The sequence below is a fragment of the Mercenaria mercenaria genome, chromosome 2, assembly GCF_021730395.1.
Source record: "Mercenaria mercenaria strain notata chromosome 2, MADL_Memer_1, whole genome shotgun sequence".
NCBI classification, from domain to species: domain Eukaryota; kingdom Metazoa; phylum Mollusca; class Bivalvia; order Venerida; family Veneridae; genus Mercenaria; species Mercenaria mercenaria.
The window spans coordinates 99,929,758-99,950,281 of NC_069362.1; the positions used below are offsets into that span (position 1 = coordinate 99,929,758).

Consider the following 20,524-nt stretch of genomic DNA (forward strand, 5'->3'; position numbering starts at 1 on the left):
AATTTACAGTTACATATATAGTCTAAGTTCATGAAAGGCTTTTCTGCTATTCTGGTACAACAGAAAATAAAAGAAGCCTATTATTTCAGGAATTGCAAACAGAGTTATGGCAGCATGTAATGCATCTTCACATGAAAGCAATTCAAGAAGCTTTTTAGTCTGTTAAAAAGAATGACAGTGTCTAAACAAAAAGCCAAACGCTACTCATGAATCTCTATCTTCCTACCATGGTCCTAGAACAACCATTAGTAGTTGATGAATTATTAATACCCCATCTTGGCATAAAAAGAAAAACCCAGAATGCTTTACCTGTGATGATGACAACACTTCGAGAATCTTGTCTTCAATCTCTTTCAGTTGTTTCTGGTTAGCTGCACTTTCTAGAATCAATTCATTTTTCTTCTCCTCCAGTTCTGGCTTCTCCTTGGCAGCTACAATACCCAGCAACTGGTCCTCGAGACCTTGAGGGGTGATCATGAAGTTTACCAGACATACCTGAAAAAAGTTGAGAACACTGAATTACAACTTTGCAGGAGGATCATGAAGATAATTAGACAAACATGAGAAGTTTGAAAACATGGAATAAAAATTGTTCAAGAAATCAATTTTCCTCAACTTGAGTAATGAAATGTATATAATTATTCTATAAACAACTGTAATGAAATGTACATAATTTTCTAATCAACTCACCTTGACAGCTACTTCAGGCAGATAATGAGGACTTCTCAGTCTGGTTGTTATGTAAAGTCGGAAATCTGGAGAGTATTCAATAACATTGTCGCCGAGTTTGATATAGTCTACACCTTGCTGCCGGAATGTTAACTTCTGTAAAACTGGTTCCAGAATCGGGTCAAGCTCCTCACCCACATTTTCTATCAAAATTGGAGAACCAAACTGAATAGCATTTTCCAATGATCTTAGATAATTTGCATCAGAAAGTTTTAATACACCAAGATTACTTTGTCGTTCCAGATTTTTCACCCACTTATTGGCCTGCCCTTGTGGATCAATCATCAGGGGCCATCTGCGAGAGTTGTACACAACAATACCATTGTCAATACTGAAATTGTCTACTGGCAAACCAGCTATGTTCCAGGCACGAATTTTCACTGGATCGCCAAGTGTTTGATTCAGGGAGAATATTTTAGAGCATGGGATTTCTTTCTTCTTACACTCACTCAGCCAGTCTTGGGTAATATCCTGAAAAAGTAAAGATGGATAAAATGAAGACAAATAAATATACAGGGAACATAGCAATGTGAAAGAATTGATTACTAAATACAGTTGATTCCACTTATTTAAATACTGGTTATTGGAATAGTCCGCTTATTTGGATACAAAGTCCTGTAAAACAGGATGAATTCATATTAAGCTAATATGGCAAATTCATCATCTTGTGATTTCATTGTGTTCCAATAAAAAAAAGAGAACCTTCATCATCTCACAAATCATTGAGGATCAAGGTAAACAATTCTCAAAACAATTATATGCAACATGTATTCATCCTGTTCCATGAATTCCTATTTATTTTACGAAGCATTTTATGAGACACTTTTATCATGTCGGAATTATTACGTAAATTGATACACTTTATATAAATGGATGTCCTAGGTTTATGGCTGAGACACTAATTATTGTCGCTAATCTTCAATATTTATTCACTGGAACACTGTTCTCTTGAACTCCAATAATTCGAACACTAGCCTTCACTCAAACTCATCATCAGGTCCAGGCAAAATACCTATATAACGTAATAATTATTGTTCAATAGCTCGAACTACCGATAACTCAAACAAATTTTGCCTGCCCCGTTGATTTCGAGAGAACGAAGTCCAACGGTATACATTTAGTAAGGTTTGAAATAAAAACACAAGAAAATAAAGACACTAACATTTCTGAAGTCAACAGTGAAGGCACCTAGGTAAGCTACAACACCAGATGACAGCAACACGTCTCCTGTAATATTTGTGTACTTTTCCCCAAGTGTTTTGGCTGCCTCAGTCCATCTGTCCTTCTCTCCACCTAATCCACCAATCAGTTTCTCGGCTCTGTCCAGTTTCTTTGAGCAAAGGTCGATGTTGTCTTCCAGCTCTTTCTTCTTCTTTGTCATTGTTTCAAACTCATCATTCAGTGCTTGCAATTTGTCTGCCACCTTAATTATTATATGAAAGTCAAGTACAACATATTTCACAAGTTTGGTCAATGTAAGAATCCTGAGCAAAAAACTGTTGATTGATGCTCAGGTGTTAGCAGAAAGCTATCTTTCAGAATTAAAAGACATAAATGTCGAGTTTTAAGTTTTAAGTCTTACTAACATATTTAGACCGTATGGCACCATTTCAGCTTTTCTTGGTGGAGAAAGACCCGTGAAGCCCCTTTGTGCATTATCACAGACACAGGCAGGTACTTCCTGTTAGCTCAGACCCACAGCACTGAGGGGTAAGTTAATCAAAGCCGACCTTAAACACTCAGCTACATAGATCCTATAGGGTATTTAGAGTATTTAACATAATATGCTAATATTAACATAGAACTTACTGTTCATAAAATATTTCAACTGCAGAAAATACAATGCATGCAAATTACAGTGGAAACTCATTATCTCCAACTCGCTTATCTCAAAATTCTCAAAGACATTTGAAAATCCTGTCCCGAAAACATGTGCTCAAAGTATCATTTTAATGTTGAATTTTGGTTATTTCAAAATAACAAGCTTGATCCTTCGGAATTTGAAATATCCAGTTTCTAATGTATTTTGAATGTGCTAACCTCCTTTAGTTGTGCACGCTTCTCATTCAGTTTGTCCATCTGAACAGCAAGTTCTGACTCAGCACCTGCCAACTTTATCTTCTTTGGTGCCACGACCTTAGCGACCTTGTCGTAGATGTCCATGGCCTTTACCCATCTACACAGACCCTCACAGGCTGTGGAGGCATTCTTGATAACCACTGGATCAAACTCTGGGTTTGGAATATACCTGTAATAATATTAAAGACTTACAATAGTGAAATCAACATTATACAACCATGACACTTACTTTTACAGCTTCGTTTTCAGAAGATATTAGGTGGGATCATAGTTGTCAATGATTCCATGATAAGAACATCCCGCAAAGATGTCAGAAGGTAGTTTTTTGTTGGGTTTCTGTTACATTGACATAGTTAATGTAACATGACAACATTCAAGCTTAAGATAGAAGAGTAAGACTGTAGGTGCAACTTCTATCTTTACAGGCAGAGGCAAGGATCTTGTAAGAATTATCAACCTTCTGCAAGCCAGATTGATGTAAAAGTATAAGCATGTTGAAATACAAACCGACATCAAATGGCTATTTTGTCAAAGAAGCCTTTGGAAAAATGTAAACCTTGAAGAATCAAATCCCTGCGTAACAGGCTTTCAATTTCCACTAAGACACTTACTTGTCCCTGATTTTCTTGATAACGGCTGGGGCAATATTATCTTTATCATAGGCTTTCAGTTTATCCAGAAACTTCATGTCTCCCAGGAACTTTTGAGATGGTCCCCAGTAGTCCTCAACCATCTTGCCAGAACCTGAGGGGTCTGGTTTTCTCTCGGGTTTGAAGGCAAACATTACACAAATTGACTCCATCACAAGTTTCACTACTGGTGGGGGGTTCTGAAACATACACGATAAGAAATGAACTTAACATAACTGAAACTATGATAAGAAAGGTCTTAGTTGTAAAATTCAAATGTGTGGCCAAACAGAGTATCATTACCGGTAAGTATAAGCCAGGATCCGAATGTGTGTTAGTAAGTATACACTGTACCAATATCACAGCAAGTTAATTCGTTACTTAAGTAGTAAGGTATATAACAATAATAATACAAATTCTTTTACCTTCATAGATTTGACTAGAGTGATATCAGCAGGTTTTAGGGTGTTCAAAGCCTGTATGGCAGCCTCAAGGGCAGGAATGGCCTCTGCAAGGTCACTTTCACATTCATCCTTAATTGCCTGAGCTGCTGCAGCTGCCTCGTTAGCTATAGCTTCATCTGCCGCTACAACCTGGAAGATAAATGACAAAATCTCATTTATAATCTAGGAGGTGCAGTGATGCTGAAACATCTGACCCTGAGGTCAAAGGTACCAATGCTGTCAATAGTAGTGTTTGTATAATGTGTGTTGCATCTTTTTGATAATTTTTCAGTCATACAGCGATGGCATCTACTTGCAACAGTGACCACAATGCCCAGCTTTAGAGTGGTACTTCCATGGACTATCGTGCCGCAGACACATGACATGATACCCAAACAGTCACATAATTCTGATCAATCCTACAGCTATCTTCTCAATGCTGAGCATCAAGCAAGGAAACCACCTGTAACATTTTTATGAAGTCTATGGTATGACACAGCCAAGGATCGAACCTTGACCTCCTGCATACGATGTTGATACTCTATTACCACTGTCAGCAATGCAAAATTTGTCCACAGTATCCATAATTCCTATTTCGCAGGAGTTCTAGTTTGAAGAAATCAGTCACTCTGTGTTGTTAACATAATTTGTGATAAATACCCCAACAATTTAAAATTATAGCTACAACCAATACATTTAAATTAAATGAGCTTAAACTACCAAAAACCATTCAGAAAGCTTCAACCACATACCTCTTTTTTCGCCTCCACCTCTACAGTGTCCTGTTCAATCTTGATCATAAGTTTCTCAGTTTCTGCCGATGTTTTGATCAGTTCTGGCTGTAGATCTCTCAGCTCCTGCTGCATAACTGATACCTGTGACGCGGCAAACTCAAGTTTCTCGAGACCAGTCAGGTATCTATTTCTCAGTAACATTATGGCATCTCGTTTGATCCCCAGCAGTTTTTTGAAAGTTAGAATCAATTCTAAGTAGGAGGTTGGTGTTACATAGTTATGGCGACGTAACAAGTCAAAGAACCTAAAATATAAGAACTGTATCTTTAAGATTTTGTTATTTTCTTCCCATAATTCACTGCTTTGAAATTGACTTTTCCGATTTTTTTTTAAACAGATAACTTAAGACGCAAAAACGGCACAGAAAAAAGTGCCAGTAAATTTATTGTTCTGACCTAATATTCTGTAGACATTAGTCATTTTCTTGTCCTGTTTATTCCACGCTTTGACAGACAACTGCCCTAATCACTGTCCATACAATTCATGCTTTGGAGAATTTTTTTCTCTCAGTGACAAAACTGTCTGATATTCAAAAAGTGTCTTGAATTCTCAAGTTGACTTGTGCAAATTAGCAAAAAAACATCCATCGTGAATATCATAAAATCTTCAGTATGAAAAAAACTTTCTTAACTGCTATAAACAGTAGCTATATATACATTAATTTATTGGAATTAATTCAATGTCAGAGTTATAAAGAATACAAACCTTTCTGAGAGTGTAAAGACACTCTCATGGAAAACTTTACACATGCTGACAACACCGAGTCTAATATTATCTTCGAGTTCTACATCTTCAAGGAATTTGTTAGCTACCATCTCTAGAGCATCTGAAGGCCAGGTCTTAAATATAACATAAACCATTAGTAACATTTGCAGTGAAGTTCCATTCAGTTTTAAAACTTCTATCAATTTTGCTTTTTTGGATTACATCCGTGTCCACTAAATGAAAATCTACTTCCTAATTATGTATCATTTCAAGGAAGAAGTTTGCTTTTCGCATAGAACCAGTCAACAATAAGCACACACAAATTCCCACTTTAGTCAATAACATGCATAAAAAGAGACTTCAAAACAGCAAATCATGATGAAGGAATCCAGTCAACTACACAAAAACTGTTTTCCAAAGATCTTTCTATCCGAACATTTTTTTTCAAACTACCATGCCTACGCCTCTGGTTAAAATTAATTTGGAATCCATAGGTAAGAGTTATAAATTTAATAAATATCATTTTTGTAGTCACAGTATTACACATCTGACTGACACAAATGACATGTACAAAATTCTTTGCACTGCTACCAAGCTGCACTGGAAATTTTGGAACCAGTCAAATAAAATGTTTGGTCAATTACCTGGAACCAGTCGATGGTACAGCAATTAATAAGTGAGGGAAACATTCTCAATCTGTTTCTAAATGCATCTCCAATAGGACTCATAGCTAAAACAACATGGAGGTTCTGTCTGACACGATCTATGAAGAAGTTGTACATCGCTAGTGGGGTCGCTTCCATCTTCTTACCCTGCAAAATAATATGAAACAAAAAATGTACAAATGAAATATTATCTAAAATGCTTTAGCCTAGATAACTTCCTATTTCAAGATTATTGTTAAAATTTCTCATGCTGATGTCAAAAAGGATAAGTGGTGCACAGTCAATCTGAAAATAAATCTAAAAATACATACGGAACTGCAATAAAACAAGATGAATTGATTTAAATTGTAACTGTTTACTTTACCAAAAATATGCTTAGCACTAGCCTAAAAAATCCTGCAAAGTGTCCACATCTATGGTACTGCTAAGACTTGAATTTTAAGACAAGACAGTCATAAACTTTACAAACCAAATCTTAAAGTCTGATTTATAAAGTTATTTGAGAAAGGCAGTCTCTTTGAAACCAGTCATATTTACACTTTCACAAAAATATGTGACCCACATGTAAAACAATACAACAAAACTGCACATTGTACAGGAATCAAACAGCAAGTGAGTACAAATCACTGTCAGTGATATTTATAGATCACATATTCTCAACTTCATTTTTTTTTTAAATACAAAATTAAATACGAAAATAAACAAGTAGCTGCGTTTAATAAACGCTTGATGCCCCCGGTGGCATCCTTGTCGATACAAAGCAACCAAAGTCCAAAATGAGGTCAAGATCTAGGTCAAACTGAGGTCAGGTGATGTTTGAAGATGAGCAATGGTCACAGGTTACATCTGTATTTGTATCAATATCAATTCATTCTTGTAAGCGATATTGATGCTAGACGAACGGTCCCATTTGGTTAACCAAGAGATGGCCCATATAAAGCAACCTAAGTCCAAAATGAGGTCAAGGTCAAACTTAGGTCAGTTGATGTCTGAAGATGAGGAATGGTCACAGGTTACATCTGAATTAGTATCAAGTCATTCTAGTAAGGGGTATTGATGCAAGACGAAATGGTCCCATTTGGTTAACCTCGTACGGACGGACGGACGAAACGGAAGAACGAATGAACAAACGGACAGGACAATCACTATATGCCTCCTGCATCAGTAGATGCCGGGGGCATAAAAATTTAATGGTACTTTCCAAAAATTCACCAAACAATATGATATAGTGCTAAAATCAAATTGGTAGACTTCCATAAGCTGTGACAAACAAATATATAGCACATATTCATCAAATTCAATTACAATACATAAATACAGAATATCATGATAAAGCTGTTCTTAAAATAATCAAAGCTTTGATGTCGAAATTTTGGTCAAATTTTCCTTCCAATTGAACATGATGGAGAAATGTTGCACTGCTGTTGTTCCATATATTATTGCTGTTTTAATTACTGGCATAAACTGTAGCTCAGCCTGGCGCCTGGATAGAGTCACTGAATTTCAATATGATAGCTGGAACAACCTAAGTCAGAAATGTAGACTTAAATTTTCTTTGAACACTGTAGTAATACTATTAATATTGCGGGGACTCAGAGCATAAAAGAACTTGAGTCACACATATTTCAGCATACCACACAAACAAATGAATGCTAAAATTTTCTTTAATTTCCTTTCAGTGGTGGCGGGGGGTTGGAGGATGAGTGATGGTAAATGTCACACCAACATAATTATTTGCAAAAAAAGCACTTTCCAGATTTTGACCGTGGTGGAAGTACCTGGTGCCCCTCGAAAATGTATTTCAGGCACAAGAGTGCACCTTGGTAGAACCACCGACCTTCTGTAAGCTAGTTGAACAGTTTCCTAACATGAAAAATTCTACACCAAAGGCAAGATTCTGAACCCACAGCAGTGAGGGCACAAGAGATTCAAAGGACATGACCTAAACCACTCGGGCCATGACAGTCCCTGGCAATTTTAAGAACAGCTTGTACAATTTTCAGTCATGCAGAACAATATCACATGTGACAATATCCAGATCCCACGTAATAATCACCCCAGCATAAAATTCACTCTCATAAGAGTACATGTTTGAAGCGTCATTGCTAGTCTGAGGACTAGGTGTACGTGGACCGCCGTCTGCTGACAATCTTCCGCCCTCGGCACCTTCCTTCTTTTCATTCTTAACATAACAAATATATAGGTATTGTAAGAAGCACTTAATGTATAACACAAGGAATGGTGAAATTAAATATCTTAAAACAGGACATGTTCAGTCAATTTCTTTGAAGTAAGGTTTTAATGCTTAAAGTTATAGTAAACCATTCTTTTGAGTGAAAGTGGAACAAATGTGATGTTCTTATAGCTAATATAACATATTACAGAAATGTACTATCTTCAGGTAATTTTACTTCAACACTATTCTATTTGCAACATTTTAGCAAAAGCACTTCAACTGAATTTCCTTTAAAAGAAAACTGCAATAAAGCATTGAAAAGCAATGAAGCAGTTAACAATATTTATTTCAAATACTATTCAAAATGTAGTTCTATGTATATAATCTTTTAAAAATAACCATTCAGTTACACATTCTTCATACTTAGATAGGATTTAATTTGCAAATATATGTGTAAAACAATTCATATAAAATCAAAATGAGTAAGAACTTTTTCTTCTAGAAAAATTTAGGTTATGGAATGTAATTCCTCCATTATTTTTTAATCAGACAATTTATTACACAGGTTAAAAATACTCATAGGATCAAGGGGAAAATTTAAGCAGATAAACAACAAAGTCACAAAAGAAACCAACCACTTTGGCCATATAAGCCTGAAAGAGCCCAAACATATCACATAAACGTTCACCAGAATAACTAAAAAAATGTCACAAAAGTATTCATTTTGTAGTCCTGTTACAATTTCTGAACTACCATTCCTGTGGTCTCAGTTAGTCTTATTTCAGGTTCATTTATGAGTTTATAAAAGAGAAACTGTGTTCAAGCAACTAAATTAAGTACAAAAAAGTCCAATCTCTCTATAAAGTCAAGAAAAATTAAGAAAAATTTAAGTTACCAAACAAATATTAATTTTTCATTTTTCTTGAAAATCTGCTAAAAACAACTAAATTCTAGATTCAATTCTTTCCTATGAGTAACTAATTCTAGAAATTTAATACAATACCTCTTGTCTAGCAACTGCCTGCATTTTCTCAGTAAGTTCTGCTTTTTCATCTTGGGCAAACAGGTTTGGTACATCTCCGGTGTTCAGTATCATACTGATGTCCTCCATGAATGACTCATCTTTGATCTGTGTGTCTGTGAACAGGAACACTGTTGGTTTGCCCTCACTCCCAGTTTTGAGGAAAAGCTGAAAAAAATCATTCAACAGGGAATCAAGATTTTGAACCAGTTTAAATATGAATTCTGATTCCTGCACTGATGCTGAGATTTTGGTTTGCTTCATACTGTTGGATTTAATTTTGATTTCCAGTAATAATTCCATTACAACACGTGTCAATCAACATACTGGAATTTTTATCCAATACTGGTAGTACTGACAACTTTCCCACAAAGGTAGAAGAGGAAAGTCATAAAAATCTCATACTGACAACTTCCTCACACAGATGGAAGAGGAAAGTTATTAATATCCAGTACCGGTACCGAGAATTCTCTGTACAGGTGGAAAAGGAAAGCATTAATATCCAGTACTGACATCTCCCTATACATGTGGAAGAGGAAAACCATTAAAATTTAATCCTCACAACTTCCCTATAAAAATTGAAGAGAAAAGTCATTAATGTCTAGTACTGACAACTTCTTTTCACTTTCCATATCTAATACGAAACAGATGGGATCTTTAAAGTGGCATTATGTGCATCTTACTTCACATAGTGTGTTTTTGATGAATCTTTTATAAAAGTAATTTTCAGTTGATGTACATTTAAATGTGTTAAATTAACGATAATGCTGCATAAGTGTTTGAAGTTGATGCTTTAGAAATAAAGAAATCGGACTAATAAAATAATAATTATTTTCTTCAATCTTCTACGCAGTCATCTCCCTTACCCACTGAAGTTGAAGGGAAGCAACTCTTGCATGCAGTTTGACTTTTCTTAAGGTTTCGATGGAGGCCTTGAGAAACAAAAATCAAACAACACCAAATCATAGAAAGAAAGAGTTGTTTGACATGAAAATTGAACAGCATGTAAAACATGTATATTACTTTACGAAACAAGTGTCAGTATACTGATATAAACATTGAATTCCGGAAAAGGGCTGCCTAAAGGGGCTCCACTTCCGGACAGTTAAACGCCTTTAAAAACTCACCATTTTCAAAGAACAGTTACACATGTTCGTTTTGATGCATTTGCAATAGCGTGCGAGTGGTGAAATTTCGCATAACAAGGTGGAACACAGTTTTCATCAATTGTTTATCTTTATTTCTTTACAAATGGCATTCATTTACAAAGGGAGACAACTGTTCCTGATTATTTTAAGTACAAATGGCATTCATTTTCAAAGGGAAACAACTTTTTCCGATTATTTTAAGTAATCTTTGAGAAAAGTTGTCTCCCTTTGAAAATGAATGCCATTTGTAAAGAAAAAATGATAAACAATTGCTGAAAACTATGTTCCACCTTGTTACGTGAAATTTCACCACTCGCACGCTATTGCAAATGCATCAAAACAAACATGTGTAACTGTTCTTTGAAAATGGTGAGTTTTTAAAGGCGTTTAACTGTCCGGAAGTGGAGCCCCTTTAGGCAGCCCTTTTCCGGAATTCAATGTTTATATCAGTATACTGACACTTGTTTCGTAAAGTAATATACATGTTTTACATGCTGTTCAATTTTCATGTCAAACAACTCTTTCTTTCTATGATTTGGTGTTGTTTGATTTTTGTTTCTCAAGGCCTCCATCGAAACCTTAAAAAGACTGCCCCAGTCAAAACAAGAGCGCCGCCAAGCGGGGCAATATACGCCCGAAAGCTTACATCATAGGATGGGAGCAAAATTTTAAGAACTTGACTGTTGTAGCCCCAAAGGACTGGAACAACAAAACGAAAACTTCAAAAAACAAATCTAAGTCCACAAAAAAAATATTCAAAGTCTACAAAAAAAAATCCTTATCAGGTACAGGTATGTAAAAATACACCTTAAAATTGGAGGTACCATCCATGTTGTACCACAGAATAGTAGTCTCAGTTTTTCCCTACGGCCAATAATAAAAAAGTTTCAAAATAAGCTATTTATAGTAACATAAAAGGGAAGTAATTCAAAAAAAAAAATTATTGTAAGTACAAAAAAGAGATCTGCCAAATAAAAACAAGAGCACTGCAATGCAGAGCAATATACACAAAGCAGTCATATGTGACCTTTGACCCTTAAGTGTGACCTTGACCTTGAAGCGAGTCATCCGGAACATGCGCTCTGCACATCGTTACAATGTGGTGAACATTTCTGCCAAGTTTCTTTAAAATCCTTCCAGCAGTTCAAGAGTTACAGAGCGGACACGAAACAAACTGATATGACTTTTGACCCCTAAGTGTGACCTTGACCTTGAAGCAAGTCATCCGGAACATGCACTCTGCATGTCACCTTGGTGTGGTGAACATTTGTGTCAAGTTTTTTTGAAATCCTTCAAGGGGTTCAAGAGTTACAGAGCGGACACGAAACAAACTGATATGACCTTTGACTCCTGTGACCTTGACCTTGAAGTGAGACATCCAAAACATGCGCTCTGCACATCGTCTCGGTGTGGTGAACATTTGTGTAAAGTTTCCTTGAAATCCTTCAAGGGGTTCAAGAGTTACAGAGTGTACACGAAATTGCTAACGGACAGACGGACGGATAGACAGACAGACAGACAGACGGACAGCAGCGTCATAACATAATACGTCCCTTCGGGCGTATAATAAAGTCATATTTGTAAAGTTATTATTTCTACTGGTAACAGGAAGAACTTGGTATATTGGGATAAATGCTATAATTTCCTCCACCCTTTTTACATACACATCTATTTCAGCTGGATTTTTACTTGAAAAATGCATGTATTTCCACTTTGTTTTTGGGGATTCACTTTTGCTGACTGTCTCAATCAGGAAATACATAGAAACTAGTCTGTTTCGAATACTTATAATATAAATGCACAGCAAAATCATTAATTACTGACCTTTTTAATGTCCTCTCTCCACTCTGAGGAGGTATAATTTCTAGTAATCTCTATAACAAACAGGTCGAAATCTGCCATAAAGGCTGCAAGTTTAGCTGCACTCTGACGTCCACTACCACCAATACCTGCACACACAATATAGAATGTAAGAACAAACTGTTTGTGCTCTTCATGAATGGAGAAAATAAAAGAATCTATCTACTAAAGTTTGTGCTTCTTTACTTTTTCAAATTTGTGAATGTTTTTACTGTAACAACTGATCTATTTATCACACACTTTGACAGATTTACATTCTGATTTAAAAGACAACATTACAATGTATTAATAGAACAATTACAACTCTGTGTAAAATAAGCTCACCAACAAGAAGGGCATGTCCATTATCCTGTAGTAATACACGGCTAACACGTGAAATATGTTCAATAGCAAACTTAAACATGACTAGATGCATTGGTGCTTTGCTAATCATGTTATACTCATCGAGATAGCTGAAAAATAAAACAGTATAAAGTTTATTTGTTAGTTGTTGATGCTGTATTTTGATGCTTATTTCAAACATATTAGTTACACATATTTACTTGTCAGTGTATTTTCAATGGAATTTACAAAAAATAATGCACATAGTGCAATGATACCAAAAGCTTAAAACAAAAAATACCATAAATACCCATGTATTATGCGCACCCAGTATATAACATACCTTCAGTAATATCAACATCTTTCAAGATTTCCAATTAATTCAAATAACTCCAATTAATCATAACAATTTTTCAACAAGAAATTGAAAATTTCAAATGAAGAAAAAAGTTGGAAAAATCCAAAACGTACCCTTCCATAGTTTCGGTAAGAGCCTTGAAATCTGTAACTTCATTATACGCCTTCGTTTCTGCCTGCATGTAGTCACCAAAGAACAAGCTACGAACATTGTCATCTATAACAGTACCACTCCGAGACAGGTGACCAAGCACTTTGTCAATATTAACTTTGAAATGATCCTGACACTGCTCCTTTACTATAGAGAAAAACTTTTCCCTGAAAATAGAATAGTTGTTAAACATATATTTAGACCCAAATTCGTATCTGAAAATGTGAACAATTACTTCGTATCTCTGTAACATAATATTAACATGTTCGTATACATAAAGAACATTGTCTATTACGTTTAAAGAGTGCACATCTTATATAGTAGAACACAGAATATATTAACAGAAAGTCTGTTCACACACTTAATTCAAAAAGCTATAGACTGTGTTCACAGACAGCCTTTGTTAACAAATGGCTTTAAGCACAGTTTTGACTGTACTGCATTGAAACTGTATCAAAGAAAACCAAAAGAACCCTCACCTGTCTGCATGATCAGTAAGACGGTCATAGAAGACTCGATATACTTCATGCACCCATAGTCTATGTAGTTTCTCTGTTTCTGTCATGCATGAGGCTGGTACCAACAGTACACCACGAATTACACGTGCGAAGTCACGCAAGTTAAAGACATAATGACTTTTTGTAGGTGTGGGAAGGAAATTCGCAATTGCCTCTTTGTATACACCCATAGTAGCTTGAACCAATAGCTGAAAGCACAAATCATATTCCTTTTTACAGTTTTCTGACACACATAAGCATTGTAAAAATCTTTACTACATAATCCGCTATAAACACAAACTTGTACATCACTTACTTAACTGAAATTACAAAATTTGTTAGAAAAAAAAAAAGAAATAAATCACTAAATGTTCAAGCTAACCTTTCCGTTACGGACAAATGCCCCCTCGAATCCCTTGCCAAAGTGCCAGTCAGTAATATTAGTGAATATCCTCGTCATAGTACTGTCCTCAAACTCATCTATTGTGATCACATTCATGTGACGTGTGAAACGACCAGTAATATCATTTCTACCTCCACCTGGTGGGCCCATAGCAGCTACAATCAACTGAAATCAAAAAAGAAAAAGCTGATTTTTATTTACTGAACAACATGTTGTTCCTGTACATAAGTGAAGATCTATGGTAGAATAGCCACAGGTTGAGGCAGTATTTTGCCAGCCAAAAACAATTATAAACTTTACATATTACTGTGCCTTTTCAATAACTAATATATTAAAGTTTAATATTACCTTTTCCAAAAACTCAAATAGTTCTCATTTTACATGATACTGGTCAAAACAAAACAAAACAAGGCAGTCTAAAAGACAGCTAAATCCCCCGCCACTGCTATGGATGGTGAAAGGGTAAACCTTTGATTTTAGCTGTGACCTTGACCTTGAACTGACATGGTTGACTCACGAATTCTGCACAACGTCTTGATGAGGTGATCATTTGACCCAAGTTTCATGAAAATCCTTCAAGGGGTTCAGGAGGTACAGAGCTGAAACCTTTGACCTTCAGTTGTGACCTTGACCTTGAGTTGACATGGCTGACACATGAGTTCTTGATGAGGTGATCATTTGACCCAAGTTTGATGAAAATCCTTCAAGGGGTTTAGGAGATACAGAGTGGACACAAAATGGAAGGCTCAAACCTTCGGCCCTTAGTTGTGACCTTGACCTTGAGCTGGTATGGTTGACTCATAATTTCTGCACATCGTTTTGATAAGGTAATCATTTTACCCAAGTTTTATAAAATTCCTTCAAGGGGTTTAGGAGATATAGAGCGGACACGAAATGGAAGGCTCAAACCTTTGACCTTCAGTTGTGAGCTTGACCTTGAGCCGACATGGCTGACTCGTAAGTTATGCACATTGCCTTGGTGAGGTGATCGTTTGACCCAAGTTTGATGAAAATCCTTCAAGGAGTTTAGGAGATATAGAGCGGACACAAAATGGAAGGCTCAAACCTTTGACCCTAAGTTGTGACCTTGACCTTGAGCAGGCATGACTGACTCATGGGTTCTGCACATCGTCTTGATGAGGTGATCGTTTGACACAAGTTTGATAAAATTCCTTCAAGCAGTTTCGGAGATATAGAGCGGACACAAAATGGAAGGCTCAAACCTTTGACCTTGAGTTGTGACCTTGACCTTGAGTCAACAAGGCTGACCCATGGGTTCTGCACATTGTCTTGATGAGGTGATCATTTGACCCAAGTTTCATGAAAATCCTTCAAGGAGTTTAGAAGATATAGAGCGGACACAAAATGGAAGGCTCAAAACCTTTGACCCTAAGTTGTGACCTTGACCTTGAGCCGGCATGGCTGACTCATGGGTTCTGCACATCGTCTTGATGAGGTGATCATTTGACCCAAGTTTTATAAAATTCCTTCAAGGGGTTTATGAGATATAGAGCGGACACAAAATGGCAGGCTCAAACCTTTGACCTTGAGTTGTGACCTTGACCTTGAACCGACAAGGCTGACTCATGGGTTCTGCACATCGTCTTGATGAGGTGATCATTTGACCCAAGTTTCATGAAAATCCTTCAAGGGGTTTAGGAGATATGGACCGGACACGATTTTGTTACGGACGGAAGAACGGACGGAATGATGGACGGATGCAGACCATTCCTATAATCCCTCCGCCACGGCGGGGGATTAAAAATGTGTAAAGTATATGATAACTATTTTTCTAATGCATTTCACCATGTAGAAATAGAAGCAAAAGGCTATGAGTTATTTTTTAAGTCAAACATCTCACCCCCATCCCCCAAAAAACATCCAACAATAATATCGATGAAAATGTTGCCCATGTTACTCACCACATCAACGAGGAAAAGTTTTGATGTATCCTTCCTGTCATACCAATGACCGTGATCCTGCCATTGTCGAAGTAACTCAATCGGAGGCTGGGCTCCGTACTTCTCTTTCTGTGGCATGTTCAGATCGTCAACGAACACGACAGATTTCTTACCCATGGGAGGACCAAACACGCCTTTACGTCTACGATCCAATTTTGACATGATGATATCCTGTGTCTGGTTAGCTGATGTCCTTGCAGAGAAGTTCAGCAAGTTTGGTACATACCTATGAACAATGCAATTAATTTAGATATTACAATCAACCATTTTCATAAGGTATAAATTCAATGAGGATTCAGGTGCTAACCTGTATAATGGATATAGGAAAATTATTATCTGAATTTTCACACAAAAGTTGTTGAGTATCAAATACTGGCAAACTGTAAAATTAAAGCAAGAAAGGCCTCCTCTGCCTAGCTGTTTGATCCATCAAATTTGCATTTTTTTCTCTATTTTGCAAGATCTTTAAAACACAATCTACAGGTCTCCAAGGGAGGCAGATGGAACATCTTGAATTTTGACAATATCTTAAATTGTTTCAATTTTATAGGCAATAACGTACTTTTCATAGATTTTTAAAAACATTTTTATCATTTTTTTAACATGTGTATGCTAACTTAGACTTTCTGAAAGTTTAAGATAGATCCAGGGAAAAAGAGTCAAAATGGCAATTTTTTAATATTTTATGGTATAGCCAAATAAAAAAGCAGACGCAACATTTTTCTACCATAAGAAAGCCAAGCCTAGCAACAAACTTACAAGTCCTTTGGCAATCCTAAGAGATGGCTGTTAGTTATGGCTGATTTTCCTGTACCAGTTGGACCAACAAATAGTAGAGGTCTTTCATGAGACAGGAATGTGTGGAGGAAGAACGTTTGTCTGGCCGTCTCATTGGTCTGAATGATCAGGTCACTCACCTATAAATATTGACAGTAAATATTTGTCATACTATAAAATAAAATGATGGCTTTACAGCTTTGTGTAAATAAAGAAGAACTCAAGAAAACATCACATTAAAAAAGTATTTTGCTATAAAAAGCAAACTGAAAAATATTCTGGATGTGAACAGAAACCACATCAGAAAATTACTACATGTAGGTTTTGTAATTTTAGTGTAATTTTATCTTTCTCTTTCTGATAAACAACTGCCCTACTGTATTATTAAGAATTTATGTTTTGTAGCTGGATATTCTGTTAGAGGTAATATTTCTAACCCTTACCCTGCTAAATTTCTATAATGAACTTGTCCATCTTTCAGTTTGGACAGTACTATTAATTGTTAAAAGGGGTGCTTACCAAAAAGATACCGGTACTGACTGAATGGTGAACAGTGCAGATCATGATCTACACTGCACGGATGTGTAGGCTGATCATGATCTACACTGACCGCAAAGGCAGAATAAATTGTGCCCAGCATGATAAGGATTAATATTCATGACAATTTTGAAATTGCATCTTCACCCTATTTGCCAAAATAAAATCATGTTACCTAACATACAGAGGATATTTGTTTGTTTTAATGTAAGATCAAAATATATTTCACCGAGTGAACACTATAATGCAATATTTTCACAAGTGGCACAGCCACGAGTGAAAATATAAATTATGGTGTTCACGAGTGAAATATCTTTCGATCTTACACTGAAACAAACAAATTTTCTATTTATTTTATGCATTTTTAATGGTTTAACCAAAATATATTCAGTTTGCCCACGCGACGTCGCATGCATCGCATCATAACGTGATAATGTTGTGACATTAGGATGTCTTTGTAGAAAGACTATAAATAGTTCTATTATGTTTTCTGATTTCTTTGACATTTTATTATGATAAAATGTAAATATTTATGACCCTTTTATTATTTTTATACATCTTTACCTTTACTGAAGGATATTTTGCAAGGAATTTACTATCATTTATAATTCATATTATTTCACATTCAAATGTAGTTCCGTACCAGTGAAAAATAAAAATGATATTTGCACTGTTTGAAACAGTGAAAATATCAATTTTATTTCACTGATAAATTTCAGTATTTCACAGAAGAGTATAAAATAAACAGCACATATTATACCTTATGAAAGGGAATGTGCAGATTCAGCAGAAAGTTCAACACACTGTAATCAGTTTTTATGACATATCTATATATTATGCATTTCTTTTAGTAACTGAACCCTAGTTACTTACTTTAGCATCAGCGGCTAGAGTGGCATGTCCCTTGTCTAGTGTATCCATCCAGTCAATCCACTGGCCTGGTCCTTTCTTCTCAAAACAGAAATCATAGATTGTGTTCCTCTCAGGGACTGTGTTACTCTGTAAACAGTGATAAAATACACATGCATTCCTCTTTTTTTCACACTTAAGCTCAGAGATTTAAAGACACACTCTTCAGAGAAGCAATCATCCGCTTCAAGTTAAGTTTCCCAGGAAAACATCTAAGGTCGAAGACTGCTGTTCATAGTTTATTAATTACTCTTATTACTCAAAACATTCTGATTACTTGAAAACACTGAATGTCCAATGTCACAGGTATTGGCAGAGTTTTTTTCTCAGTAAAGTAGGGAACTTACTATCTCTATATAATAAAAACATTCTCATGTTTTATTTACAAGTGCTTTTTAGGACAAACACCATCCTTTTAGATATTTTTGCATGGTCTACTTTAGGACAGTCTAATTTTGGAGGAGTTTACCAAATCCATATGGTTCTGTTTTGCCTCACATAACAATATCTAGTCAACATGTTTTACAGTAAACTATTATATCATTTATTTTTGTTTAATTTCAATTTTTGCCTTTCAGTAGGTCTGGAGTGGCAAACATTTCTTCCTGTATCTAAATATTTCAATTCTTTGGATGATAATTCTTTTGTTTTTAAACATAACTATATTAGAATTTGTTACTGTTTAGAAAAATTAGAAAAGAGGGAGTGTGATCAATTTTGTCTACACTGGATGGTAACCTAAATCTGATATAGGAACAAGCATACCTTTGTGATTTTGATACTCTTTGGTTTAGGATAGTCAGCATCCGTACCATTTATGATATTTCTGAAGAAACCATCAAACTTCTTCCTACTGTCCCCTTGCAGTGTGGCCCCTAGCGACCAGATCAGGGAGAACAGGAACAACCCTTGTAGATATAAGGTCATCTGAAATGCAATATTTTCATATCTATCTTTTTCTCCATACTGCAGATAAACAATAGTTCTTCATAATTCATAGATCTTCACTGGTTTTCAACTTTCTAAAATGTTAGTTTCAGTAACTTTTCAGGAGGCAGAAAACTAAATCAGGTTCTTTCAAAGCCTGGTACATATTATCTGACAAAAACCACATAATTATTAACTATTATTTTGCTTTTAATCATCTTTTGCTAAAGTATTAACAGCATTTATAATTTTATATTATCTCTTATTTTTAAAAGAAGTTATACTAACCTAATATTCTCAATATTTATATACAATTTCAAAAGTGTTTACCTGTTGAGCTGACAACATTCCTTGTTGAGGAGCACCTTCATCATCCTCCTTGCCCTGTAGTTCTAATGTTGCCCTGATTTCATCCATCTGGCAGAGGTACAGGTGCATGAGAGACTGTACTAGATGCATTTCTGACGTCTGAATGAACGTCTTGCAGTTCTTCCGAATAAAATACAGACATGGGTCAACCAGCCATTCAAACAGATCATTGACAAGACCAAGCTGCTCTTCTGTCAAACCCTGGAATGGATCATCGTTTAAGTTTATAATGGTTACTTCCCTTGATGCATATAATATTTACTTCCCTTTACTGAATTATAACAGTTACTTCCCTTGATTGCATTATCAGCTACTACTCTTTATCACATTATTATCCATTTTCATACAGTTAAATTAAGTAAAAACAGGACAGTATTTTTCTGCTGCTTTATATAATTATCTGAAAGACCTGACAATTTTTGACTAAATCAAAAATGGTACTTTATAATCTGGTATCTCTAACTAAAGATAATCTGTTTTTATTAAAATCAAAATAACTACAAAACTATTTCCTTACAATCAGGAGTATTTAATATGCCTTCCCTAATTCTAAAACTATATTGTTTAATCAAAGTACCTTAGGCAATCTGTGTTTCATGAAGGTCTCTTTAGAAGGTTTCCAGCCCATCTGATGGGGTTCTAGATAGATCATACCACATCTGCTCACTGTGGCTGGAGAGGCCTGCTCGAGATCTGCCGGCTCAAAGATCAGGTTCATCTGGTTTGTCATCTGAATAATCTCTCCACTCATCAAACACAACTGAAATATAGACATGTCCATATATACAGTCAAACCTGCATTAAACAGCTGGTCAAGGAGTGAAAAAAATGGCTGCTAAACATAGGTGGCTGCTTAACCCTTAGCATGCTAGATAAATTGTCGTCTGCTGGAAATGTCATCTGCTAAAATTGTAAAGTTCATTCAATTTGCTCCAAAATTGGAAGAAATATTGTCATAGTAGCAAACAGCTTGGAACCTGATCAGATGCTGATTTATTCGGCGTCTGATCTGGTTCCAAGCTGTTTGCAAAGGCTGTTAAATTCGCCTGCAGCAGGCTAAGGGTTA

The 20,524-nt window shown here is 35.7% G+C and overlaps 1 protein-coding gene across 1 annotated transcript in view; it reads right to left on the reverse strand.

Annotated features, from left to right (window-relative positions):
* The window catches only part of LOC123564713 (dynein axonemal heavy chain 3-like), a 77,587-nt gene that overhangs the window by 17,695 nt on the left and 39,368 nt on the right, over nucleotides 1–20,524 (reverse strand). Inside the window, exons 30-50 of the mRNA XM_053527486.1 lie at nucleotides 20,036–20,218; nucleotides 19,420–19,659; nucleotides 18,928–19,089; nucleotides 18,127–18,252; nucleotides 16,699–16,856; nucleotides 15,901–16,165; nucleotides 13,958–14,143; nucleotides 13,558–13,784; nucleotides 13,042–13,245; nucleotides 12,574–12,701; nucleotides 12,214–12,338; nucleotides 9,224–9,409; nucleotides 6,024–6,191; nucleotides 5,380–5,513; nucleotides 4,633–4,918; nucleotides 3,863–4,030; nucleotides 3,420–3,637; nucleotides 2,770–2,977; nucleotides 1,892–2,152; nucleotides 691–1,200; nucleotides 310–495 (exon numbers count right to left, since the gene is read on the reverse strand). Of these exons, the coding sequence (XP_053383461.1) occupies nucleotides 310–495; nucleotides 691–1,200; nucleotides 1,892–2,152; nucleotides 2,770–2,977; nucleotides 3,420–3,637; nucleotides 3,863–4,030; nucleotides 4,633–4,918; nucleotides 5,380–5,513; nucleotides 6,024–6,191; nucleotides 9,224–9,409; nucleotides 12,214–12,338; nucleotides 12,574–12,701; nucleotides 13,042–13,245; nucleotides 13,558–13,784; nucleotides 13,958–14,143; nucleotides 15,901–16,165; nucleotides 16,699–16,856; nucleotides 18,127–18,252; nucleotides 18,928–19,089; nucleotides 19,420–19,659; nucleotides 20,036–20,218 (4,329 nt within the window). The remainder of the gene's footprint in view (nucleotides 1–309; nucleotides 496–690; nucleotides 1,201–1,891; nucleotides 2,153–2,769; nucleotides 2,978–3,419; nucleotides 3,638–3,862; nucleotides 4,031–4,632; nucleotides 4,919–5,379; nucleotides 5,514–6,023; nucleotides 6,192–9,223; nucleotides 9,410–12,213; nucleotides 12,339–12,573; nucleotides 12,702–13,041; nucleotides 13,246–13,557; nucleotides 13,785–13,957; nucleotides 14,144–15,900; nucleotides 16,166–16,698; nucleotides 16,857–18,126; nucleotides 18,253–18,927; nucleotides 19,090–19,419; nucleotides 19,660–20,035; nucleotides 20,219–20,524) is intronic.